The sequence below is a fragment of the Anopheles stephensi genome, chromosome 2 (genome assembly GCF_013141755.1).
Source record: "Anopheles stephensi strain Indian chromosome 2, UCI_ANSTEP_V1.0, whole genome shotgun sequence".
NCBI lineage: Eukaryota > Metazoa > Arthropoda > Insecta > Diptera > Culicidae > Anopheles > Anopheles stephensi.
In genome coordinates this window covers 83,544,939-83,569,961 of record NC_050202.1, presented here as the reverse complement: position 1 = coordinate 83,569,961, position 25,023 = coordinate 83,544,939, and the positions used below count along the sequence as shown (strand labels likewise).

At 49.0% G+C, this 25,023-nt stretch overlaps 3 protein-coding genes across 10 annotated transcripts; 1 reads left to right on the top strand and 2 right to left on the bottom strand.

Annotated features, from left to right (window-relative positions):
• Positions 1-118: 118 nt before the first annotated feature.
• Positions 119-10,833, bottom strand: LOC118505766. 6 transcript variants are annotated; one of them, XM_036042005.1, is made up of 4 exons: positions 10,655-10,833; positions 10,147-10,442; positions 1,893-2,265; positions 119-1,805 (listed from the first exon to the last, which is right to left on the bottom strand). In XM_036042005.1, exons 3-4 carry the CDS (start codon positions 2,005-2,007, stop codon positions 250-252), a joined length of 1,671 nt encoding a protein of 556 aa, XP_035897898.1. In that variant the 5' UTR covers positions 2,008-2,265; positions 10,147-10,442; positions 10,655-10,833; the 3' UTR covers positions 119-249. The 6 variants fall into 6 exon arrangements, with proteins under 6 accessions (XP_035897898.1, XP_035897899.1, XP_035897902.1 ...); XM_036042006.1 differs by having other exon boundaries at positions 10,147-10,228; XM_036042009.1 differs by lacking the exon at positions 10,655-10,833 and having other exon boundaries at positions 1,893-2,306; positions 10,147-10,488.
• On the top strand, positions 2,623-10,800 carry LOC118505767 (zwei Ig domain protein zig-8-like). 2 transcript variants are annotated; one of them, XM_036042010.1, is made up of 6 exons: positions 2,623-4,665; positions 4,872-5,216; positions 5,313-5,557; positions 5,613-6,088; positions 7,078-7,214; positions 7,280-10,800. In XM_036042010.1, exons 2-6 carry the CDS (start codon positions 5,147-5,149, stop codon positions 7,396-7,398), a joined length of 1,047 nt encoding a protein of 348 aa, XP_035897903.1. In that variant the 5' UTR covers positions 2,623-4,665; positions 4,872-5,146; the 3' UTR covers positions 7,399-10,800. The 2 variants fall into 2 exon arrangements, with proteins under 2 accessions (XP_035897903.1, XP_035897904.1); XM_036042011.1 differs by lacking the exon at positions 2,623-4,665 and having other exon boundaries at positions 5,083-5,216; positions 5,613-5,826; positions 5,911-6,088.
• Positions 10,834-11,818: 985 nt separating the features above from the next.
• Positions 11,819-24,671, bottom strand: LOC118505763 (protein sprint). 2 transcript variants are annotated; one of them, XM_036041993.1, is made up of 14 exons: positions 24,516-24,671; positions 22,593-22,992; positions 22,376-22,523; positions 22,079-22,297; positions 21,073-21,995; positions 20,654-21,002; positions 20,344-20,503; positions 19,404-20,279; positions 19,218-19,319; positions 18,987-19,148; positions 15,730-16,181; positions 14,650-15,021; positions 14,372-14,570; positions 11,824-14,282 (listed from the first exon to the last, which is right to left on the bottom strand). In XM_036041993.1, exons 2-14 carry the CDS (start codon positions 22,916-22,918, stop codon positions 14,038-14,040), a joined length of 4,533 nt encoding a protein of 1,510 aa, XP_035897886.1. In that variant the 5' UTR covers positions 22,919-22,992; positions 24,516-24,671; the 3' UTR covers positions 11,824-14,037. The 2 variants fall into 2 exon arrangements, with proteins under 2 accessions (XP_035897885.1, XP_035897886.1); XM_036041992.1 differs by having other exon boundaries at positions 11,819-14,282; positions 18,987-19,319.
• Positions 24,672-25,023: the final 352 nt, after the last annotated feature.

The window sequence follows — 25,023 nt, the reverse complement described above, 5'->3', positions numbered from 1 at the left end:
CAAACAGCAGCTCTTGTTTGATTGTGACGCGATGTTTTGTTCTCTCATCGAACAACGTTTAAATTCGAACAAAAAAGTAAAAATAGCGGAAAAGGCTGTTCATTATTCTAAAAAAAAGTTTTTTTGTTTAACATCAAATTTTTATTTTACTTCTGCGCCTAAGATCACATTTCATAGAACAATTTAATGTTGCTTAAACGGTATAGATAAAACATGAAGCTAAACCGCCTTCCTGTAACGCACGCCCCCTCAACTGGTTACACCGTCCGCCACCCACGTGTACCGTTTGCCCGGGTCGTTCAACCGCTTCGACAGCAAATTTAGCTGCCCGTTTGCCTCCAGCTGACTGATGATCATGTTGATCTTCGTGCCCTTGCTCGAGGGCGTGGTGGAGAGTGAAAACTTGGGCGACGAGGGCGCAGCGGGAATCGCCATCTGTTTCGCGCTGCTGCTGCTGCTGCAGCCCGCCTCCGGGACCGACAGTTCCTCGAAGGACAGTTTCTTGAGCGCTTTCTTGGATGCTTTCGTGTCGGTCGAGTCGGGTGGAGATCGATTGAAACGATTCTTGAGCCAACTTTTGACGGGCGTTGGAGTGGATGGACCACACGTGTCGGTCGGTTTCACCGTCGGTAAATCGGGTTTCTTATTGTTGTGCGGCGAATTGCAAGTATTCGCATTGCTGCTTACACAGCACGGTTTCGGTGTGTCGTATCCGTGCGCTTTGGCCCTCTGGTCGGATTCTGTCTTGAGGCAGAGCGACGGTTCCTCGTATATTCCGTCCTCCACGTGTTGTCCGGTGGCATGTAAATCGGTTTCATCCCGTTCGCTCCGTGCCACCGGGCACGGTGGCAAAGGTAATTTGCGGGGCATTTGCAACCCCGCACACTCCTCGACTGGCGGACGTTCCACCTTCTCGATCAGATTGTTCTCGATCGCCACGATCCATTCGTTCAGGTCCTGGAAGCTGGGCGACAGGAAGTGTACCTTCGAGTCGGTGTGCGTGATGATCTGGAACAGATGCTTCTCGTTGATCTGCTCGTTCAGATTCAGATCCAGCTTGATGCTCTTGATAAAGATCGTTTGCCAGGGCTTCAGATCGTTGTGGCTGTTGTACACCAGCAGCCACTTACCGATCAGCCCCACGTAATACTTCTTGAACTGATCGAAAAACAGGCGCTTCTCTTGCTTGAACAGTGTGCCGTGCTTGGGCGACTGTTGCAGACGCAAGTGGGACGCTGGCAAACCTCCGAAAGGGCACTGACTTTCGTGGAGAGCGTTTTCCGGTGTGGGAGCGCGCTGTGCGGTGGTTGGGGATGGTTCCTGCTCGTAGCTTACCTCCTGCAGGCACTCGTCGTACAGAATCTGATCCGTGGTGAGGTCGTACGAGTTTTCCTGCGGTGTATCGAACAGCATTTCCTCGTCGAACGATTCATCGTGCTGTGCGGCGAATTCTTCCCTCGCTTCGATGATGCTGACATTGGATGAGCTCGAATTTGGTTTAAGCGTGCTGCGTGAGCCACTCATATCGAGGTACGAATTTTCCTCCTCATACTCCAGCTCTTCCCGAGTTTCCTCCGTCCCCTTAACGTCGTTCTCCTTCAACAAGCTGACCGCATTGACACTTTTTTCGAATCTCTCCACCAGTGCCTCACATTGTACGATCAACCGATCACGCACACCATCTGGCTGCTGGTTTTGGAGAACATTTAAATACGTTTGATACCCATTCTGCTCGGCGTCCGGGACAGGGCCATCCTCAACTTCCCGACATGGGCCTTCACACTCACGTAGATAGCTTCTAATGGCTACAAAGGAAAGCAAAACCACACAACGAAAATACAACGATCACAACATCCGGTAAATCAAACAAAGAGAAAATTAATCCAACATACTTTTCAAAAACTGCACACAATCCGTCACCAGAGTCCGTTGCAATTGGATCATTTTAGCAAACTGCACTGCACGATCATGTCCACTCGGTTGGTGCACGGCACTAGAACTGAGCATCACAGCTGGTGGATTTGTGCGGTGGAACTGACATCGATCTCGGCCGTCGCTGGACTCCCGCCGAGCATCGGCGGGATTTATTTTCGTAGCTCTCGTAAAAATGGATGTACTTGCGTATGCTCCATGCCAAGCCGATTGTAGGTGCTACCTACGGTGGAGCATACTTTGTCACGCTTTGTCTCGAAACCGCGGATAAAAATAAAATGCTTTGTTTGTTGTGGCCCGTGTGCATGTGAGTGAGGTGAATGGGGTACCTGCCTGATAGGAAGGGTTTCGAAGACGGGCAAATGAAAAGAAAACTAAATATCTGGTTACTTCTAGCACTCCATAACGGTTTAAATGATTTTGAGCATAAATCCTCAGTCCCAACTTTGAATGTCCGGGAAATTTGGGTTCATTCTAAGCTCCATAGACCATAGACCGCCTCAGAATTTAAATAAATTTAAATAGCGATGGTTAATATTTCAATAAAGATTTTAAGGAAAAAGACTATTGACGGAGTCTAGCGCAATCGTCTGCCAATCATACTCATCAACGTTATAACTTCATCTCAGTCCTCTACCACACGTCCTCTGTTCAAGTGAATGGCCCAAAAGAACCTTACGGGCTAGGTCAGTCTAGTGCCATTCGCATGACATAACTAGCCCACCGGAGCCTGGCGAGTCGAAATCGCTGCATGATAGTGCGATCTCCCATTGTCACACATAAGGGGCCATAAATCCTTCTGAGCATCTTCCTCTCGACCGCAGCGAAGAGGGGTTTCGTCAGTTTTTGACAGAATTTGTGACTCAGAGCCGTATATGAGCACTGGGATAATAGATGTTCTATATTGTCCCAGCTCCGTCCGTCACGACTTACGGGAGATAGTCCACCTTCTTCAATCATTTCAATAAGCTCGAACTCGGCGTACGCGAAAAAGTTTCCTTCTTTGAGTCATGGATGGCTCTCTCTAGCGCCAGGTTAAAGCCCATCTCCCTGACGCAGGTTCTTGGAGGAAACAAAAGTAGTCATGAGAGTTTTCTGTCCATCTTCACCTGACATGCAATGTTGGTCATGCTTATGTGCCTGGTAAGCTTGGCCGGGATTCCGAGGCACTCACCGGTGATATAGTTGTTCCTTGGCACTACAACCTTGAGAGGTCTCGGCCTGCCATTTCTGGCTTTCTGGGACTTAATTTTACCCGTAATAAAGTAGTCAGCCCTACGTACGGGGAGGTGGTCTGGATCGGATTTGAACCCCGGTCCTGCCGTGTGAAGAATGGCGCCGGTATCGCATCGGCCACCGGACCACCCCACCCCGGTGATATAGTCTGCGAGGTAAAGACAATTTAGGGAAAGGGTTACTGGAGAGGTACCTGAAATCCAAACCTCTGTTGGTGGGATTCATTAGTGACGAAAGCTTAGACATCATTGGAAGGTTACAACTGCTCGTAACTACCTTGTTAGAAATGGTAGGAATGTTAGACCAGCATCTCCCGAGGTTGTAGCCCCACAACCATTTCTTACTCCACCCCATAGTTATCTCCAAAGCTGATATTAAAAAAAAAACTCCCCGTCAAGGAGAACGACGGTTTGCGATTTTTAAATTTTCAAACCAACCATCCACCTCTAGTACTCCCCATCGCACGCTCAAAAACACGTTCCGCACGGCCTGATTCGGCGCATTCGGCAGCGTGCTTCAGCCGAAAAGCTGTTCGTCGTCGCCTCTCGCGGGCAGCGAATCGTGACGCTGCTCCCTTCAACCACGAAAGCTCTCACCGGAGCACTGTTTTTCGCGCTCAAAGTCTCGCGCCACTGTGCGCCCTCATCCTTACGGGGCTCCTTTTTGCAGGTGCCACACAAACACAGCCACACGTTGGTCACACTTTCTCGCAGCATCATCCTTCAGCAGTAGCAGCAGCAGCAGCAGCAGCAGCAGTAGCAGTGTGTAGTGGCTTTTTTCTTCCTTCGAAAAGCTTGAATCTGTCCGCTGCCACCACCAAGCAATCATATATCAATAAAAACAGGACACTTGCACACTTGTTCGGTAGTGAGCCATCTTTACCCGCGAAGGAAAACCACACGGTCGGCCATCGCTGTAGTGCTAGAGCTTAAAAACTAGAAAGGACGCTCTGTGTGTGTGTTTTTCTTCCTTGCTTCGGGCTTTTTTCCCGCTTTAGTGACCAAAAGCAGCAGCAGCAGCAGCAGCCTTACATTAATCCTTTGCCACGGCCTAGAAACGTTGGCACAACATGTTACACTCGGGTGCGGGCAGGAAGTGATTGTGTTGGCGGTGGACGCAGTGAGCACGCAGATGGCACACGGACTCACTGGAAGCAGGTGGCCACCATTTTTCGATTACATCCAGTACAGTAGAGGCCGGACGGAGCGCAGAATGATGAGTGCTTGGATGGTTGGTTGAGGGATGGATGGCAGCGGTGTCGTACAGTGAGTCCGCTTTTCGGTGTGTTTAATAGAACGCAAAAAGAGTGACCAAAAACAAAAAATCGTCGTGTGTCGAGAGGAAAAGGCTTCCACGGGCTAACCATAAAACCAAAGCAGAGGCGGTCCTGCTTTACAATCCCCACCCTACCTCCCCCCATTTGCCTGAGGGGCCGTACGTAGGAGCAATGCGTAAAACGAACTCCATTCCTATGGCAAGGATATTCTAGCTTTGCTGGTAAGTACTAAATCCTTTGCTGGCACAGAAGCCCCACCCCCCTCCCAGACTCTCGCACGTTAGATTCGGACCACTCCAACACTGCGGAATTATTGATTAGTGCATCGTGGCACGTACATGAATGGTCGATTGCGTCGCGATGTCCGATTGATTACATATGCACGGTTCGATGCATTCGTCGATAAATACCGATTGAATCGTTGCAGTACCTATTTGTCCCCACACACACACACACACACACACCGAATGCTGCGAGTTCAGCGTCTGCTGCTATATCTAAAAGGCTCCACAAAGCAAGTTACCTGCATCTGCATCTGCTCCTGCATCCCTAAGTGGGGCAGGATGATGTGATTGGATCACCGGGTGTACTCCATCTAGGGCCGCCCACCCTTTTCCTGACCAAAAGTAAGCAAAAGCCGTTTGCGGGACGATCACCACCAAATTCCGACCACTGAAGCGTAGCACAACATACTATGCTGCTATGAAGCTGCCGGCTAATGGAGTAGCGGCAATCTACCTTTTGCTGCACTGCGTGTCAGGATCGGTGCTGAGTGAGTATAGTCCGCAGGACACTTTGCCTCCCCGATGAAGGCTTATGCTGATGATCGACTCTCCTTCTGCTCCTGCTGCTGCTGCCCCCGTTGCAGAATCTTCCGCCCTTCAATCCAGCAGTCCGTTCATGAGTTTGCCGCGCAACTTTTGGCAAGAGATATCGATCCCGTACACGGACCTACCGAGCGACGATGACGAGCAGGAGGATGAGTCGGCCGAAAGCACCACGCACGATCCGTACCCGTTCTTCGACGATGCCAACATGACCGCGAACGTGACCACCCAGCTGGGCAGCGATGTGTATCTGCACTGCCGTGTGAATGATTTGCGAGAGCGAACGGTAGGTGCGGGTCGGATGCAGTACGGGACAATCGCTACAGCTTCCATTATTGCAGGTGTCGTGGGTACGGCGAAAGGGAGACGAGATACATCTGATCACCGTCGGCCGCCAGACGTACAGTAGCGATTCGCGGTACTCGCTACAGTACCAGCCACCGAACGATTGGCAGCTGTTGATACAGTACTCGAACGAACGTGACGAGGGTCACTACGAGTGTCAGATCTCGTCCTATCCACCGCTGGTCTATCTGGTGTACTTGATCGTCGTCGGTAAGTGTCTGCCGTACGCGGGTGAGCGTGTGAGCTTTGTCACTCAAGCCAGGGAACCATTGCCCCCTACTCCCACCATTTCAGTACCGCGGGTCGAGATTATAGACGAGAGAGGGCAGGCCACGCTGGACAAGTTCTACAAACCGGGCAGTACGATCGAGCTGAAGTGCATCATCAGCCGGGTGCCGCAACCGACCAGCTACGTCACGTGGAAGCATGGCATGCGGATGCTCAACTACGACACAAGCCGTGGTGGAATCAGGTAAGCAGTTTGATTGAACAGGGAACCATTACCTGACGGGACGGACTGGTTCAGATCTATCACTCTATTCCTGTGTTTGTGAAGCTTATTGAAGTAGAATTCAGTAGAATACAGTACTACGTCCAAGTCCTGATGCTTCTGCGACCGTACGAGGGCTCTTGGAAGAGGAAGCCTCTTGGCAAACGAGACCCCTCGGATGATGTAGAAGAAGTAGATGAGACCCCTTGACACATGAGCTCTCATGGTGGACGACATTCTTCAGGCAGACAAGTTATTAGTTGACAAGGTTCCTCCGGCAACAGGTCACTCATGACGATCTCGTGACAGAAAAACGACTAGCTCACACATTCCTCTAAACTAGTACAGAGAGCACAACTTGAACCAGGTAGCAGAAACCCTCCATCACTTCAAGATTATCATCATCTACCGATACTCGGCTTCACGATCGGGCTCGATCACGATCAGAGATTCCGACATCCAGTTTTGTGGTTTTCGTCGCTTTGATCCTCGATTATTTTATCTCTGGGCTGACAAGAACTTAGACGAGTTTGTATCGAAATCAATAAGGCATTTCTAGAGGATAGAGCATTTGCTGGACCGCTGGCCAATAAAATCAGCTTGCTACCTTCAGATGATATCGGTGGCATGGAACTCAAGTCTGCTGAACAATATTCGGAAGCTCGGAAGTGAGCAGTTTCCAGCAGTTCGCCATTTTTCGCCAGATCCTATTGTATCAACTCAATGCATCTGCAAGCGGTCCAATGAACTCCCGTGCGATCTAGATCATGAAATGCATTTAACCGCCTTTTGGATTTTATGATCCCATAGCGAATCATGCCACGTGCCAGTTTCCTGCTGCCTGCAGCGTGTGCTATAATTAGAAGACGCCTTTTCTTGGACCTGAATCCGTCCCAGTTCGCCTCCATCGACGAACCGTTATCAGTGTGAAGTAATGCAATGCTATTTTCATCTGCTCTGTTCTGTGGCAGCGTAAAGACCGATCTGCTTCCCGGTGGTGCGATGAGCCGGCTCTACATCGCTAATGCCAATCGGTACGACACGGGCAACTACACTTGCGCCCTGGCCGACATTGCTCAGGCCATGGTGTCGGTCCACGTGTTGAACGGTGCGTGGATGCGTTTTTCGTACGATCTAGACCAACTTTTTTAAGCTCACTTCGTTTATCCACAGGAGAAAATCCGGCCGCCATGCAGCATGGTGCGGGACGACAGTGGAAACCGTCGGTAAGTCTCGTCGCGTGCGCCCAGCTGGTGATGGCGGTGCTCGGTTTCGTCAGTGCCGTCCGGTGACTGTAAATCGGTGAAGCAAACAAACTCTACATCGAAAGCTTTCTGGGTCTTCTATCGGCTATCCATCCGATCACACGCTATCCACGTCCCAACGTTCTGTCTCCCTCCCGTGCCGCGCCTATGTCGACATGTGTCCCCCCCCCCCCCTTCCGAGCAACAATTGCACACCCGTTTTAGCACACCCCGAGCCAACATATCAATGCACCCGTGAGTGCAGTTTTAGGTTGCATCGTTATCTCTTCCCCCTCACATCCTGCTCCCATCAATCCATCCAGCGCCAGATCCTTCCTCGGGATCGCCTCTCCACGGTGGACACCCGTTGTTCGCCCTTTTAGCAGCAAACGATAGATTAGATTTCAATGCGACAGTAACTGTCGGTCCATGGTTGTACTAGCGATAAATGAGTGAGGTTGAGTGAAGTTTTGATACACCTGCATGTAACACTAGCATTCCTAGACCGTATCGCACACCAAACGGTACACGAAGATGTGGTATGTATAGGATAGCAAAACAATGACCCAACACACATGCCAGCTAAGATATAGAGGAAGCAAACAAACAAATAATATATTTATATACTCGTCTCAAAGTCTCTGCCGGGCTTGGGTCGCGAGCGAGCATCCGGCTCGTGTGCCACCGGTAGCAAATATGTGTGTGTGTACCACTAGAGCATTGTTGGACAAGGTTGTGATTTGATGGATGTGACATCCCGTTTGCACGGAACGAATCGTTGGGCCGGATATGATCGGCACCAGAGCACAGCAGCAAACGGGATGGTGGGCAAGCGGGGGCAAACAAATGGGGGCAACAACATACAACGTTTATTACTTACCGCAGCAGCAATATATTTGTACACAACTATTTTTCCCCCTCGTTAACTAAACTATTTGCGAATAGCAGCATACACAAACTAATCGATAAGCCCGCATCTCGTAAAAGAACAATGTTTAGCGTACTAATAATATCAGTCTTCGGTTGTGATTAGACTTTAAAAGCATGGGGGTGTGCGTGCGCGCCCGCAGCCGTGCAGAGAAGGCAAGCAGAACGAAACCAAGTTAAAAACTTCATACAAATTATCGATGTAAAATGCGATTATCAATGTTCATCTCTAACGTACTATATTAGTAAGCTCGACGATGGTGACGAGCGGGTGGGTGGGGGGGTGATCGTGCGGATCGTCGTTGTTTTGTAGGTAGGAAAAATCTGTCACAGCAAATGGGCCAAAAATGCTTTTTAAAACGTTGTTTCGAAGACGTCCAAGACGTCCAAGGTGCAAGCACACATAGGTCCCTATTGTGGAACTAAGATGGAACAATCTCAAACGGAACGATTCGAAATGTTAATTGCTAGTGCGGAGCTATTCATGGTGAAGAGACAGACAGGTGGCGGATAGGTGGAGTCTATCACTAAACGCGTGATGTATACGCACAGGATAGGAGCAAACATTATTGGGACTTGTTCATCGTTACAACAATTTAAAGGGGGCTTTAGAATGTCTAGACCAAGGCCTAATTATCCTGCCATATCCTTTAAAATAAGTTTAACTTACTCAACCGGCGTCAAAGAATCGTTGCCTGCTGCAGCAGTCCTTTAAATCACCTCGCAGTCGAGGGCAGCCTTCATCCAACCTGTCATCGCGTCCTACTGGAGCCTTCCCCTTAAATTCTTCTGAGCATCTTCCCTTTAAATTTGGCTAAGCAGGTTATGGGGCGGTCCGGTGGCCGAGGCGACAGCGGGACCGGTCTTCACACGAAAGGGCAGGGGGTTCAAATCCCATCCAGACCGCCTCCCCGTACGTAGCAAGCAAGAAATGGCAGGTCGAAACCTCTCGAGGTTTTAGAGCCAAGGAAGAAGAAGAAGCAGGTTTGGTCATTTTTAGGCAGAATTCTGTTTTTTTCAAAGGCGTCTATATGAAAGTTCTGCACAACCATCTAGGTTTCCTATATTTCTTCAGTCTGTAGGATTACTATCAAGACTCTAGACTCTATCTTAATTTATTCTATTTTATCAAGCGATGCTTATTTTTTACCATGATAAGTATTTTTTAGGACAATACGGCATTAGTCCGTCATCATTAATTAATAAATAAATAAGTATTTTTTTAGATATGCCTAATACGCTCTAAAATGGCCGGCATGAAGTAGAAGATCGTTAAGCAAAAAAAAAAAAAAAAAGAGTAAAACCATTCAGTTCCCATTTGATTGAATTTGGTTCTCCGATCATTATTTAAAAAAAAGTTACATTTTTCCGGAAGATTGCGAACAATTCCTTTCGCAATTGTTTGACAACCCTTTTTAGCCAGACGGATCGGTCACTGTGGCTTTTGAAAAACCCGCAACGTAGTAGCAATTGACATTTCGGTATGCTTCGAGATAATGATCCGTTCGAGACGCGTTCGTTCGGGTCCCATAATAGGTAACATGTGCCATCGTTTCTCTATCCCATCCAATGGTCCCTCCCCCCCCCCCCCCCCTTCAGTTCCAGATTTTAGCTAATTCAATGTGCACCTCTATGGTTATCCAAAGCATATCTTACGATAAAGAACGCTTACTCGTTTTCAATCGGTCTTGTTTCGAAACATCTTCTCAGTGCACATGTCCCTGCAGCTCAAAACGAGGATGCGCAAGGGAAGAAAAGATCCTCGATCATACGTCACCAAACACAAAACAGGACAAATTAAATGTGTATGTGCCACACAACACTATCGATAGCTACTCCGCACTATATATTTATCACTATCACACTAACCTGTAAGTGTTGTCTTTGTTTATTTCGAAGTAATATAACAAACACTAGGAGCAGGAGGAGCAGGTCGAGCTGGAATCAGATTCTACGCGTGTGATGCACATTATAATGTAGGTGGAGCATAGGAAGAGATGAGGAGGACGATAAAACTCGAGGAGGTTGTGAAGAATGATACACACGTAAGCACACTTATTCCTCCAGAAATACACGATCACGACACACTACAGAGCGACATTGAATCACTCTTATCAATCACACACAATCACACACTCACACTCAACTAATATGGCGCTTAATAACTGGAAATTCGAGTGAAATTTAGCTTTTAAGGATATATTTGTTATCTTTTAAAGACAGAGCGAAGCAAAGCAAAGCAAAACGTATAGAGCGATAAGTACCCAAACCCCCATACCAAATACAACTAGTCCGTGCTACTGGCCCATGTTTTAATAGCTGTGCTCCAACGGTAGCATTATTCTTACACACAAACACACGCACACTGCAAACAAACCTTATCCTTGCTAATAACACTGACTCAACCAGGTTGTGTACGGATGGGCGAACGCGAACAAACGATCGCTCCATTCGCATGATCCTCTCATGACCGCACAGTGTGTGGCACGAGGACAAAACTACTGAACGGACGCGGGGTCACAAAAAAAAAACACACACACATTGCGTCCGATACTGTGTCCAACACACGAAGGACCTCTGTAACGTCCTTAATACAAGCAACAACAAAAAATGCCGCCACGGCACCACAAATAAACCTATTGAGTGAGCCATTAGACGTATAGAGAAACAAAGAGGGTAAGCAGAATGTATCGATTTATATGAACACTAACTGTGGGGTAAAGCGGGAAATACAAAAGTAAGGGGAGGGGGTTATAAGAACAAACAAACAAAAAAAAACCAAAGTGTTGTGAAGCGTATAATTTGAGATGTTTTATTTTTCATACAAAAAACGAACGAACCGAATCGAACGAATAGAGGAAGGATGAGTGAGAGAAAGATAAGGAGAAAAAAACACAAAACAAAAACACGCTATAACTAAATAACGAAAGCGAAAACAAAATAAGAAAAATGCATAGTTTTTTATAATCAGATGTATTATTATACAAAACCAAGAAAAGAGTGAAAAGGAAAGCGGAGAACGAATAGCAAATGCGTACTTATAATAAAGCGGTAACATAGTTTAAACCCTTTAAATAAAATGTGTGGATAATAGAATAGAGGAGGGAAAGGGAATCTGTTTTCGTTTTTGGATACATTGGTTTGAAAGTGAAAACAAAAGAACACAAATAGACAACACACATAAACGATACAGTATTTCAAACTGATCTAAGAAAAATGATGGTTGTGGTCAACGCTAAATATGTATATAAGTATAAAAATGAAAGTATATATACATGCATACATACATACATCCATACATACATATACATATAATAATGAAAACGAAGCACTAATAATGTATAATGTATTGTAACTTTACATGAACCCATGTGAACCTAACAATTATGAAAATGGAACAAATAAAGTATTCGAAAACTATAATACTAGCTAATACATACACAACTCGAACGGTTTGGCCGATTAGTCGCATCGGCGATTTTTTTTCTCTTTCTTTCACGAAACATGTAAACCGAGGATAGAAATATACAAACGGGTGATATCCTCTTATGCATGTATATATATAGAGAGAGTTTATTTTTTTAATAGTTTATATCTGCAATAAATACGCTTGTGTTTGTAAAAATAGATGTTTCCAAAAAACTTCCTATACCCTATTTGGCAAGATATTTCTTTTCCTTCTGTTGCTATCTTTCTCTCTCCTTCCTTTTCTCACTCTCGCGCTCTCTCTCTCTCTCTCTTTCTTTCGATTTTGCATCGATTTAAAGGATTTCTTTGCGCTACTTTTTCTACGCTACCAGCTCTGAGGGGTTTTTCTCTTTATGTGGATGGGTTATAGTGGGATGTGGGCAGGAAGAAGAGAGGATTTTATCATTTTTGTTATCTATTGGTTATATCCATTCTGCATACTGTAATACTGTTGTTTGTTTTATGTTTTGAGTTGGTTTACGTTGGTTTTGCTGTTTCGGTTTTCTCTCTCTACAAACTGTATCAAAAATAGATCAAGTTACCTTACCTGAGCCCCTCGGCGATCACGCAACACGACCGTTCACTACTGATCCTTTCTCGAAATCCTTTTGTCACGATTTACCATCCTACACTGTTGGGTTAGTATTGTAAATGCATTTTTGTTTTTGCACGATAGGAAAACCACCTGCCTACTGTGTTTGTGAGCAATTCGTTTCTTATAGAGCGTATGGTGGTGGTGGTGTTGGTTTGCCTGGTTGGTTGCTACGCATCGCATTCTACTTACCTACTACCTACTATCCCTTTAGCCCCCAGCCAACTAGCATTTGTAGTTGTTCGCGATCACGACCACTGTGAGCATCATCATATAGCAGCAGCAGCAAGTGTGTTGGGGGTTTTGAATTTGGCATTTGTTAAGAAGAAAATGATTTTGTTCGTTGGCATAGAATATACATAGTTGGTTTAGTAAGTTAGCTTGTTTGTTCGCTTAAAAATTCTCAAACTCACACACGCACACAAAGACACACACACATGAGAAGAAAAAACTGTGTCACACGCAAACGAATCTTGGAGGAACGAGAGTACGTATTTGATTAGTAATTAATGCACTCACTGTACGCATTAGTAACATTAGATGTATGAAAAAGATGGAACACTACACGCTACACGATCCTTGCTCAATTCGTTATCATTGTCGTTTGCAAAACGGAAGAGGCCAACCGGCCGAACGGAATATGGGAACCCGAACCGAGTCGGATGAAATAAATTAGATTTCCTGTTGCGCTTCCACAAGCAATTGCATGCGGACAAAGCCTGACTAGGCGTTTAAATGGAAGCACTTGGCGCGGCATTTGTCCTTGGGTGATTTCAAATTTTCTGCTCGTGCTACTCCCTCCCTACAGTTATGCCTAGTGCCGCGCAGTAAAACGCGTGTCCGAACACATTTTGTCATTTGATGACCGAACGGAAATAGAACAGAATAGACCACCACACTTTAAACCACCAGAGAGAGAACGAAGATAAAATACATAACTTTTGCTTTTTTTTCTAAAACACATTATTAACAAGTCACTTAAAAAAAGCGCACACGAACCCGAAATTAGTGCTGGAACAGAAGGGTAAACGACGCCTCATCACAGAGAATGGCATACACACACGCTCTCTAGTAGCTTCGCTCTCTTTCTGCCAGCCTGTATAATGCTTTAAACCCACATTCAAACACGCCCTCGCTCGGTGTGTGTAAGTTAAAATCAATTATCTTTACTTCCATGCGTTTACCACCGGCAGAAAAAAATGGTACGGCTGCTACTGATTCGCACCGGTTTTGTATTACGTACATAGTGTTAGATGAGTGAATTAAAATCTAGAACGGATCCAGAGTAAAATTGCATTGTTAATTACGAGAATCGAGATAGGTTGAGGTTTCGTTGTAGTCCAAGACCAGAAAGAAGAAGCCGTTTCGCTTAATTTAAGTGCGCCCATAATGATGTCGCTTCTCGCTCTTTCTCTCTCGCTCTCTCACTCTCTTTCTCCTTCTCTATCTGTCCTGGGTACACGATTGTATAATGTGATTGTATAATGATTAATATGTGTATACAATATATATGTATAGATGTGTCTGTGTGTATTACGATTAAATCACTCGAACGCAACAAAAAAAAAAAAAACAACAAAAACAGTGAAGTGAACGCTAAGAACATGTTACGACGGCGAATTACGATCTTACGGAGAAAAAAGAGTATATCAGACTTAATGTTTAACGCGCGCTGGAAGCTTATAATTCATTGCATTCGCTTATACCTTTAGTTGATTATCACTCGCAGCATTAGTAGTAGTGGTAGTAGTGGTTGTAATGATAGCATTATTCGTAATATTAGTAGCGCTAGTGGTCAGGGTGTTGCTGCTAGCAACAGCATTATTTGGCATCACGGTAGGCCACGCGATTTTGGCGTCGATCCTTTTGTATGCTATCATAAAATGTTTCCCTTTCGCCGTCATCCGGACGTCCTGCGGACATTCCGTGTCATGTAGGAGAGTTTCTGGGGAGCAAATAAAATACACACACACAAAATTATTGTTAGCTGAATCCGCGTGTAGTAGCTACGGTAAGCTACGGTTGGTGCTTTACCTTCACCGTCGATCAGCTTGAACAGACCATAGTCTTGGGCGTTCGTTATGCGCGCCTTGTGAGCAATTATTCGGCACACCTCCTTCGTCGTCGTATGCGGCCGTATTGGAAGTGTGCGCGTTTGTATCGAGCCGTTGTATTCGTCCGGAATGATCACGCGTAGCACCGACGAACAGTTTGGCATGGTAGAGGAATCCCACTGTACGAGAAATAGCGTTTCAATTAAAATCTTTCTCCGCAAACTATTGCGCTTGGCAAACAACCGAACGATACCATACATCCAGCGTCGACGTTCCGCCCTCCTGTTCGCTGAGGCTAAAGTTCTTAAGCACATGCACCGCGCTGCACAGGGCCGTTAAGTAATAGCCCGCTTCTCCGCTCAGCAGCGACGGCTGCAGCAATCCCCACATGTATTCGGCCTCAATTTCGGCACCGATAAATCCACAGTGTGCCACCACCATCACCAGCACGGGCAGGAAATCGTCCGCGCTAAGCTGCTGCCCGTTGCAGCAGGTGGTCGCTTCGAAAATGGTCGAAACCGCGGCAAGAAGCAGGTCCAGCTTGGCTAGGGGCAGTTCCGCCTCCTGTAGGCGCACGAAAAGTGTGGCGATTTGTCGCATTGCTGTAGGGCTCGGCGGTATCACATTGCCCTGGAAGAAGAAATTTCGATCAGTTCTACTAATTTCTATAATTGAAGCAAATGTTTTGTTGAATGCTTGAAGTCGGCAAAAGTCACTAGGAACGGGAACCTTTCTTTGCTGGAGAGTAGCGTGTCATACGGCATGATTTCATGAAACCAAAAGGCCTTTGAACCTTTAACCCCACGAACAGCGACCTGGCCTCCTTGGATGTCGAAACTCCTCAGTCCACAAGACTAAAAGCATCTTGGACGAAAAAGCCCGTTGGTTGACAAGGCCTCTTTGTACGAGGACAACACTCAGTAGGCGAGGACTCTTGGACAAGAGCTATTGGGTAACGGCTTCATTGTGGTTCTTAGAACGATAGATAGAGAACTGTCCAACGTCTTTACCGGTGGCCGGGGGAGATAACGTTGCCGGTCTTCACACGGCAGGACCGGGGTTCAAATCCCATCCAAACCACCTCTCTCATACGCAGAGCTGACTACTTTGCTACGGGTAAAATCAAGTCACAGAAAGCCAGAAATGCCAGGCGCGAGACTCCTACTCAGAATGAGCAATCGTTCCAAATGATCTAACTTTCACCCCGAAAGCGGTGCGCCCTGTAGCAGCAGGGTCAATTTAAGAAGCAAATCAACAGAAAATTCTAGAAAACACTGTTAAGACACACACTGCAAGGCACTTTATCTTGCGTCCTTCACCGGCGCACGACCCACTTACCTTGATACCGAATGCAAGCGGTCCGCGGCCCGCTGTCGACCGGACCTTCTCCACAATCAGCTGTACGTCGCCCGACTGGCTGTAGTAATCCACGAACAAACCGTACAGATGTTCGCGCAACGGCAGTATCACCAGCTTGTGCATCACCTCCTCCAGTATCGAGTCGAGGTTGAGGAACTCGTCCGCCTTCAACTGCGCCCGGGCCTTCTGCACCTCACCGCCAAAGTCACCCTCACCGTGCTTCACCAGATAGTTCTTCATGCCGGACATGAACTGGCGCATGTTGCGCATCACCACCTGCGGATGTGGTGCGGCTTTCGATTCCTTAGTGCAGGCGATAAAGTTGCTGATGTTGCGGGAGAACGTCGAGTCCGGTTTGTTGGCAAGGTAGAAGGCGTAGGTGGCAATCGATTCGCCGGGACCGTTATGGGAGGACCTGTTGCGCGGATGACCTGGAAGTGTGGGATAAAGCGAAAGTGGGAAACGAATCACACATTAGTTGTAAGATGGCACACTTTCTTCCTTTCCCGCAACACATGAACCTCCAAACACACACACACACACACAGCAACAGAGGGTTATATACCTCGCACAAGCTTCTCCTCACAGCAGGTAAACAGTTTGTGTACCAGCTTGTGCCACATCCCGTCGAACCGTGTCGTTTCGTTGATTTCTTTGCCCTGGTCCAGTCGGCTAAATATCTTGCGATATCGCCGCTTCTTCACCAGCAGCGTTCGACCGCGCTCTTCCTCGATGTGGCCCACATTGATGATGATGTTGCCCTGCTCGTCCAGCCCGAACAGCTGCTCTACATCGGCATCGCATCGCGAGCTTAGCAGCGTGGAATCCTCGATCATGATCGCACTATCGGTGAGCGGCGAGGAAGGATAGCATTCGTCATACTCAACCCGGCACCAACCGTCCAGCAGCAGCACGGAGGAGGAACAGAAGCTTCCATCCGGCACCGGTGTCCGCCGCTTGCCCGTATAATATTCACACTCCGGCACCGGGAGTCCGTCCTGCACCCGGAACGCTCCGAACAGTCGCTCGAATCCACCCGCCCTGCCGACGGCCGTACCACTGGCGAGAGCCTGCAAGCTGTGGCTCTTCGGCCAGCACTTCACATCTTCGGGGGCTGGGCGCTTCCGTGCAGCGCGTACTGGCGACTGCCGCCCAGCACGGTTCGCGTTTTCTAGTTGGTGCTGTTTGCCAACAGCGTCGCCGTTATCGGACCTGGCAGCACTAGCTAGATCAACTTTCGCCCGACGGCATTCACCTTCGTGGCGTAATGGCGTTGATGCAACAGTCGCTAGCCCACTGTTTGGGCAGGACTTACGTCTAGATCCGTGATTTGCCGGTTGCCCGGTCCACCGCGCACCGTCGTGGTGAGCTGCCCCGTACCGAGAAGATCCGTATCCGCAACCGCTCGACGACGGGAGCGACGATGTAAGCCCATCGTCGTGGTTACCTCCCTCGTCGAAGATGCAACTCATCACGGTCGCTTCATACCGGTTCACGTATCTTGCATGTGACCACCTTCTGTACCACCGCATGGCAGATAGAGAAACGATTTTTGCCCGACTGCACGAAACGGCGAAAACGATAGTTTCTCATTAGAGCGTCCTTGTCCTTGTCTTTAACAGGCAACAGGCGCTGCGCAAAGGCCCCCGATGGCTACGCTGTCCCACGCCCACGTGCCAAAGCCAAACACCATCGATCGAACCGTTCCGCGCGAAGATCACAATCGAACTGAGACACACTGCTCATCGATTGCAGGCGCTTGAGCTGCTAACCGAACGGTTTCCACGTGTGGCCTTGCCGCGTTATCATGCGCGTACGATGCGAAAGAAAGAAAGTGTCAAAGTCTTCTTCCTCGGGACGCACATACACACACACACACACAAACAGACGCATGGAACGCGTCGATACGGCCATGAGTAAGAACAGCTCATCAAGTTCACAGTAAATTACGCATCCTCGCATACATTGCTCGCCCAGCGCTCCTTCGCTCGTCCTTCTCCCATCCCGCCTCCTCGAATGCCTTGCCTTATGGACCGGACCGTTCCGATCTATCTGGAAAAGCCTCTTGCTCGAAATAAGGGCCTTCTGCAAGGGGCAACTGCCGCCCCCGCCGTCCACCGAAACCGATACGCAATAAAAACCATGCAAATAGTGCATTATTTTACACGTTTCAAGGCAAGGCAAGGCAAATAAACAAACCACCGATCATCTCCCAACGGACCGTTTGCCCGCCGTCCCCCTGCCTAGAGACCCCCGGGCAGTAATCATTGTGCAAATATAGCACCAGCAGCAGCAGCAGCAGCAGCGGCGGCCACTTATCAGAGCATTTCGTGTCGAACACCGATGAGTGTGGAAGCGCTCTCGGGAGCGTCCGCAGCTATCAAAAGATAGCGGAAGAGCATGAACACGCAATCCCTTCTGGCCTGGTATGCTGCACCCAGCTTGAAGGCTTCGTCACTTATCGGGCGTCATCATTGCGCTTGGCCACCGTCCCACGATCGGTTTGATCTCATTACAATGTATGTCAGACCGACCGATTCCCGCTAGGAGGTGGTGGTGGCTGACGCAATAAAGCGGTTGCATTTGAACAGCCTGCCCCTATTATGTAGGTTAAAGCGGGTAACGCGCGGCTGCACCCACGCTGCCATTCGCATCCGGCGACGACGGCGCGTCCCTTTAAAAAAAAAAAACACAAAACCAAGCGGTGTTCCTGGTCGTGTCCGCTGGCCATACAATTTACAACCCCCAGGTAGTGATGGGCATAGGGTTTCCCGGGGTCCGGAACACATTCACGGCGTTTATGGAAAATTCCCACCACCACCACCATACTTGGGCCGGTTGTTTATTTGGGTACCCTGAACTTATCCTTTCCCTGTGTACCTTATCGTTGCTTCTTTTCCTTTTCCTGCTTTTAGAGTGCTTCTAGATAGAAGTGGGCTGAAAAATGACACATTCGAAGTTCGGAGAAAGAAGTTTGAGATTGTTGGAAAACATGAAGAAAGGCAAGGCAAGGCATTACACGCGGACCAGATCGCGATCACCCCGAACGTCTGAATAACAGACTGAGATGAGCGGACCCGCTAAGCCGTATCCAAAAAACGACGGGGATAAACAGCGAGATATGCTAGACACGATGCGAAATCCGACCAAATCAGACCAGAATAGCCCGTGATTTAACCTCCTGTTTCCTTCAATTATGTCACATTCCAGACATCCAAACATTAGTGTCTACTTACACAGAATCTCCCGATCGCGGCAACTACGAGAGCGCAGTATGGTGGCCACCTTTTGCTGGGACTGTGGCTGATGTACGTCTTTCCGGTAGCGGCTTTCTTTGGCAACCGAGCTGCTGTTGTCGTACCCGCCGTTACCCACATTTGCGGCTTCCATCGTAGCTTCTGCAACGTTCGTAGCACCGTTAGAACACGTTCGAAAGCTGGCACGCGTTGGGTGGCGTATGTACTCACGTTCATTCGGAAGGAACGAGTCCCACTGAGAGCTATCCCACGGTTCAGAAAAAACGGTTCCATCGTCCGAGTGTGCACTATTAATGGCCGATGATGCGTAAGCTGTGTAACAAAGAGATGCATAAAAAACTCATCTAATATGCCCGCACACACACACACGCATAAACACTCCCGATCGGCACATACCATTCGCTTGCCGTTCCACATTATCGTACGCCGATTTTCGCTGGCCTCGGTTACCCAACGTTCCGAACTCGCCGGTGCTCCCTATGCCGCTATCGTTCGCCAGCACGCCATCCAACAGTCGTTCGGACAAATTCAGCGCCGGCAGCTTCTTCGCAATAATCTGGTGTATCGTGCTCGGTCTACTGCCCATGAGACTTTCTGCACTTTTCTGGTGCACCGGCTCAACGGTCTTTAGCGAGGCGGTGGGAGTTTTCCACCGGATGTCGGAATCGTAATCATTCGTCCCGACAATGCTCAGCTCGTGCAGCCGTACGCCCGACAGTTCGTCCAGCGATGCGGCCACATTGTAACCATTTCCATTGCCCCACGGGTGTACCGTGGACGGGCAAAGCACATCCTCGTTGCCGAACAGCTGCTTCGGTGGCTCCGAATGGCGCTGGCTACTGTTCGACGAAGCCAACCGGTTCAATGGACTGCGGCGGATAATGTTGCTTAAAATATCGGCCGGATCCGCATAGAACGGGCTCGCCTGTTTATGCTCCTGTCCACCGCCGCCTATTGCGTCCTCCAGCGTTACCGGCGTTCCGGCGGGTGTGGTGGTGGTGGTGGTGGTGTGCGCGATGTTCATACACGATCGCTGCCGCACGTCCTTCGGTATTGGGGAAAACGTTTTCAATGCCACCGGGGGGCGGGTTGGTTTGTCGGTCGGTGTACTGGCACGGTCACTCGCCGAATCAAAACCGCTCGGCATACCGACGGCAAGATTGTCCACCGAGTACGTATGCGATCCGTGCGTTGTCGAACCACGGTAGGAGGTTAGTTTGCCCTGCCGGTAGCTCATCGATTCGATCGACGGGGAAACGAGTCCTTTTAGGGCTAGAAGGTGGTAGAAAAAAACATTACTCGCAAACCCAATTTTGTACGCGTAAACTGGACGTACTTAAATCTTCATGGCCAAACATTCCGTGGCGCTGGCCCAGAAGCGACCTTCGGTCTCCCTTGTTGCTAGCGTCCTGCGTCCATATGTCCTCGTAATCGCTGATTTTATCGACGAGCGTACTTCGACAGTAAACCGAAGGTGATTCCAAGATATCCGATTCCTGCCGTTAGAGGAGAACAGTAAGATGATTAGTGTCTATGGTTAGCTGCGGCCACTTCCCGTAAACGCCCTTTGGGGGATGCCAAAGGATTGAAGAGCTAGAGGTCCTTTCGCGATGGATTCAAGGCCTGGCCGTCCCGTGGTAACGTACCTGATAATGTTTCGACTCTTTCCGCTTGTTGCGTCGGCTAACGCGAGTGCTTGCCGGTACGCTGAAGCAATGATTGTCGAGCTCTGGTTTGTGATCGTGTGCCTGGCCCGCAGGTTGCTGCTGCTGCTGCTCCTGTCCATCCGCTACCTTGTCCGTATCACAATACCACACCGTACTGCTTACTGGTACTGGTTCTCTGCGCTGGAATGCTGTGTCTCTGGTAGGAAAGCCCGTGGTCGGTGTAAAGTCTGTGTCTTTTTGAAGCATGAACGTGTTTCGCTCCGCCGCTGTCGGACTGTTCCCGGCAATCTGCGGCTTGATACGACGCGCCGGTGGTGCTGGTGGACTTCTGCAATACGGAACAGTACAGTGCGTTTCAGTACTAGCGAAATGTGCCAACGAATCGATCGTCCCCTTACCTTATTGGCTTAATGTTGAGCGTGTTGGGTGGCGTTGGTCGTGGTGCACGCGGCTTCCTTTCCAGTGTGCTGCACACATTCGGCACCACCTCACCCTGTCTGCTCTCCATGGAGGATGAGGTTGAGCTGGTCATTTCTCCGCCCGTAGCATCACCGTTCGAATGGGCCGCGTGCCCCAGTATGTTGGCGTTGAACAGTTCAATCTGCTTTTCCACCTCGTGCTGTGTCGTGGTGGTGGGCGAGATGATTTGCTGCTTGCGCGCCTTAAATGTGCTCGTTTTGCCAATGATGCCCGTTTGGTGCGGATCCATCGGTGACATCATGATGGCACTGTCGATCGATTCCGGACTCAGCAGCGTTTGCCCATTGCTGACCGTGAAGCTGCTTAGCGTGGAGAACGTGTCGGTCGGTGTTTCCCCGAACGTGCTCACCGTTCCGCCCGCGCCCAGCGATACGCCGCCGCTCCCGGACGGACCGGGCCCGAGCGGGGTGTGGTTAAGTACGGATATGCCAATACCGCTCGAGTGTGTCGCTTCGGACGGGGTGTTCATGTGACTAGAGGTGGCGGACGGTGTCGCCGGTACGGTGGTGGTGGTGGTGGTTGGTTTCGGTTTCGGTGAGCTGGCCATCGGGTAGCGCCAAAACTCTTGCCCCAACAGTGCTAGCGATGACAGCTGCTGGCGGTTTTTCGCCTCACGCAATGCCACTGGAAGACACAGTTGAACCGGCAGCTCGTCACAGCATTGCGTGTAGTGAGCGATGAGCGCTGGTATGGAGTCAAATTTGAAGCGCGAGCTTTCCAAACTCAGCTGTCCCTCGTTCGATTGGATCAGATAGTGTTCGATGTACGGACCAGCGTTCACCGGCAATCGCACCGAAACGGCCATCGTTTTGGACTGACTAGAACCACGGACAATAAACGTCTACAATGGGAGAACGAGAAGCAAATGGAGCGTTAGCACGCATGTGTCCCGGGATGAGCCCCCCCCAGTTAAATGTTGCATACCCCTTCTTCCTTTCCCTGCAGCAGATGAATCGCACCGGAACGTTGTATGCCGGGCAAGAACCACACCGGATGCGAGCGGAGCAAACGTTCCAACAGACTCATAACGATCGCGGTTGCAGCATTCGCCGAACTGTTCGATTCCTGTGATTCATCGCTGGACGTATCTTCACCCTCGGCCATAATGCCCCCTTCCGAGCTGGAGACAAGTGATGTGTGCGACTAGGGAGCGTAAAAAAAAACACACACACACACATAAGCTAGGCCGTTTTTTACCGGCATTTTGTTGCCGGCCCTTACTTCATACAGTTCCTCCTGCGACAGTTCACGATTGCTCGCGAGCAGTGGCATCATGTCGTCATCCATCGGTTCCACCTCCGTCGGCTGTACGCTGGAATGCAACGAGCTCAGTCGTTTCTTGGCCATCGCTAGTGAAGATTCTGGATTGCTGCGTGAACGAGAAGAGTGAAGCCATTATGAGAGACCTATTTTTTTATTTCTACCGTGCTGTGCATACCCTTTCGAAAGCCGGTGGATACTGTTCCCGCGGCTAGGAGATGCTTCCTGTTTGAACTTGGTCACCTCGGCGTATCGTCTGATCAGTGACGAGCTGTCGACCATGTCGGGCGGATCGCGTCCACCACCACCATTGCACATGCCACCGTCGGGAGTGTGCAGTTTGGCCGGCAGTGAAATGGGACGATCGGACGCACAGTTGGCCAGGTGGTGGCGGTTGAGCTGGCGGGTCGTAACGTCCCGGCTGTGATAGAAATCTCCACCACCGAAGCTGTCGACCGGAATGTCTTTCCGCTCGTAACAGTTGTCGTCTGTTTCCGATTCCATAGTTCAATCACACGCGCACGCTGTAGTACAAAGCGGGTCAACCTCTACTGTACTGCTCATAAGGTTCCGTTTTGCTGTGGGAGGGAGAAATTGAAAAGAAGAGGAAAAAAACTCCATAAGAAGATTAAACTCCACTGACGTTTCTTTTGATAGCTTGCTTAAGCATCGCAAGACGAGTGTGATTCCCAGTGGCCCCGCCCGTGTCCAACTGTCCCCGCGCATTGCATTCGTGTGGGGTGGGACCATTGCAGCATTGCTATGCCAGCATATGTATGTAAACAACGCGCGTTTGATTGCTTTTTATTTTTATCTACCCTGTCGCGCCAACATGCCCCACTGCTGATGATGATGTATCACACAGTTTTGGGTAAGAATTCCAGCGCCGCCTGATTCACGCGCGCGCGTCTTTCGGCCGTTGTTGTTCGGCTTGTTCGGAGATGTGTGTGAGGGTAGTGAGCGTTTTTAACTTTCGATAAGAGCACCCAAGCAAAGCAGGCCTTGCTTTACTGTTTGGCTTGCAGCGTTGTGTACCATGGTTACATCCCCCTCCAGCAAAGTCAGTCAGTTAGTCACACAGACACACATGCAATGCCCGACGGCACAGAGAGCAAAAAAAATGTGCCTCTGAAATGCTGCTCTTCTTCTTGCCAATAGCGCGCGACCAACGTGTCGCCTCTGCTGCTGCTACTGCTGTTGATTGCTCTTTTTCTTCAATGAATGATGCACATTTATTTCGTCGCTGCCGTCGAGCGTCTTCAATCGGCTTAATTGATTCGGTGGCCCGTCGCCCGCTTCGCATACCGTGCGCGCTCGTGCTCGGCGCTTACAAGCTCATCTTCATTGTGGCGACAGAAATTGCTCCCACGGAACAAGTTGCGTTACGATTTTCGGACTAATGCAGCTGCTACACCCAACCGAACGACAAAACACCGAGCTTAGCTGCATAGAGGAACCACACACACACTCCTCCTTTCGGACTTATTGAACAGGTTTCCAATTGCACTTTTCTTGCCGTTCCCTTTTCGCATCATGGCACCTGGCCGCCCTTGCCGTCTTCAGCCCATTTTAAATTCCTTCAGACAGTCTGTGGACGGGCGAGATTCGTTTGCGTTGGATGTTGGGCTGGCTGGGAATGGTTCGCAAGCCACCCACCCACCTACTTCTCCTTCCTGCAAGCCCATGGTTGGGGATGAAACATTAACACATGCGTATTGCGGAGATGTTTTGCGGACTGTTTTGCACTATTAGCCCGAAATGTGGATCGATACGGGGAGGCGAATGCATCAAATATTTAGTAAATGGCATACTCCCCACTCCCCACTTCCTTTCCAGCGACTTGTCGCGTGAGCAACGGGCCGAAATTACTGCCACAGCATGCATATGTTGCCGTTTTGGCAAAGACCGATGGAGTGGGTGAGGGGGGGGTAGCGGCTGGACAGCTTCCCTAATCGCTTTCCCCCGATTTCCATCTACTGCACCCGCAATTCCCCATGCATTTCTACATCTGCACCAACTTTCCACCGACCGCACAACAAAGGAACACTTTGCCTAACTTCCACACACACGCACACACCGAACGGTCGATTTTCGAACTCACTTTAATACTTTGTCGGTTCCTTGCACTCGATGGAAACAGTTTTCCATCCAATGATCGCGATTTCCATGTTTTTGGGGATGGAAAATGTCGCATACGAGAAAAGAAATTCCTGCTCCGGCCAACTTCTTGCTTTTGACATGTACCAACTAACACTTCAATACGAATGACAATCGGCCCGGGTTGCACTGTATGCGAGAGCGAGAACGGTGCATAATGGTTGATAGGAAGCATCTACACGGAGCACACTTCATACACCGTCTACACGTTACTTGTTTGGGCAGATGACAGAAAAACTCGGCCTACAAACAAAATAAAATTGCTGTGGGAAAAATACACATGCTGCGTGTAGACAGGCACTAATAGTTCCTCGTATCCCAACACATTTACGTGTGAATTTATGCACAAATTACAACGAGGATTGGTTTAATATAATCTTACCCATCGGCAAGTAACACAAAATGGAATTTATGATGTGATGAGTGGTTCTGTATGTTGATTGACCCTTGCA

What these genes read in the sequence shown, in the direction of transcription:
- LOC118505766 (XM_036042005.1), bottom strand. Translation starts at nt 2,007, where the DNA reads ATGCTCAGTTCTAGTGCCGTGCACCAACCGAGTGGACATGATCGTGCA. An exon ending in TTGTGTGCAGTTTTTGAAAA is followed by an intron (nt 1,806 to 1,892) that starts GTATGTTGGATT and finishes TTTCCTTTGTAG; the next exon opens with CCATTAGAAGCTATCTACGT.
- LOC118505767 (XM_036042010.1), top strand. Translation starts at nt 5,147, where the DNA reads ATGAAGCTGCCGGCTAATGGAGTAGCGGCAATCTACCTTTTGCTGCAC. An exon ending in ATGATTTGCGAGAGCGAACG is followed by an intron (nt 5,558 to 5,612) that starts GTAGGTGCGGGT and finishes CCATTATTGCAG; the next exon opens with GTGTCGTGGGTACGGCGAAA. An exon ending in ACAAGCCGTGGTGGAATCAG is followed by an intron (nt 6,089 to 7,077) that starts GTAAGCAGTTTG and finishes GTTCTGTGGCAG; the next exon opens with CGTAAAGACCGATCTGCTTC.
- LOC118505763 (XM_036041992.1), bottom strand. Translation starts at nt 22,918, where the DNA reads ATGGAATCGGAAACAGACGACAACTGTTACGAGCGGAAAGACATTCCG. An exon ending in ATCCACCGGCTTTCGAAAGG is followed by an intron (nt 22,524 to 22,592) that starts GTATGCACAGCA and finishes TCGTTCACGCAG; the next exon opens with CAATCCAGAATCTTCACTAG. An exon ending in CCGCGATCGGGAGATTCTGT is followed by an intron (nt 16,182 to 18,986) that starts GTAAGTAGACAC and finishes CCACACTTCCAG; the next exon opens with GTCATCCGCGCAACAGGTCC.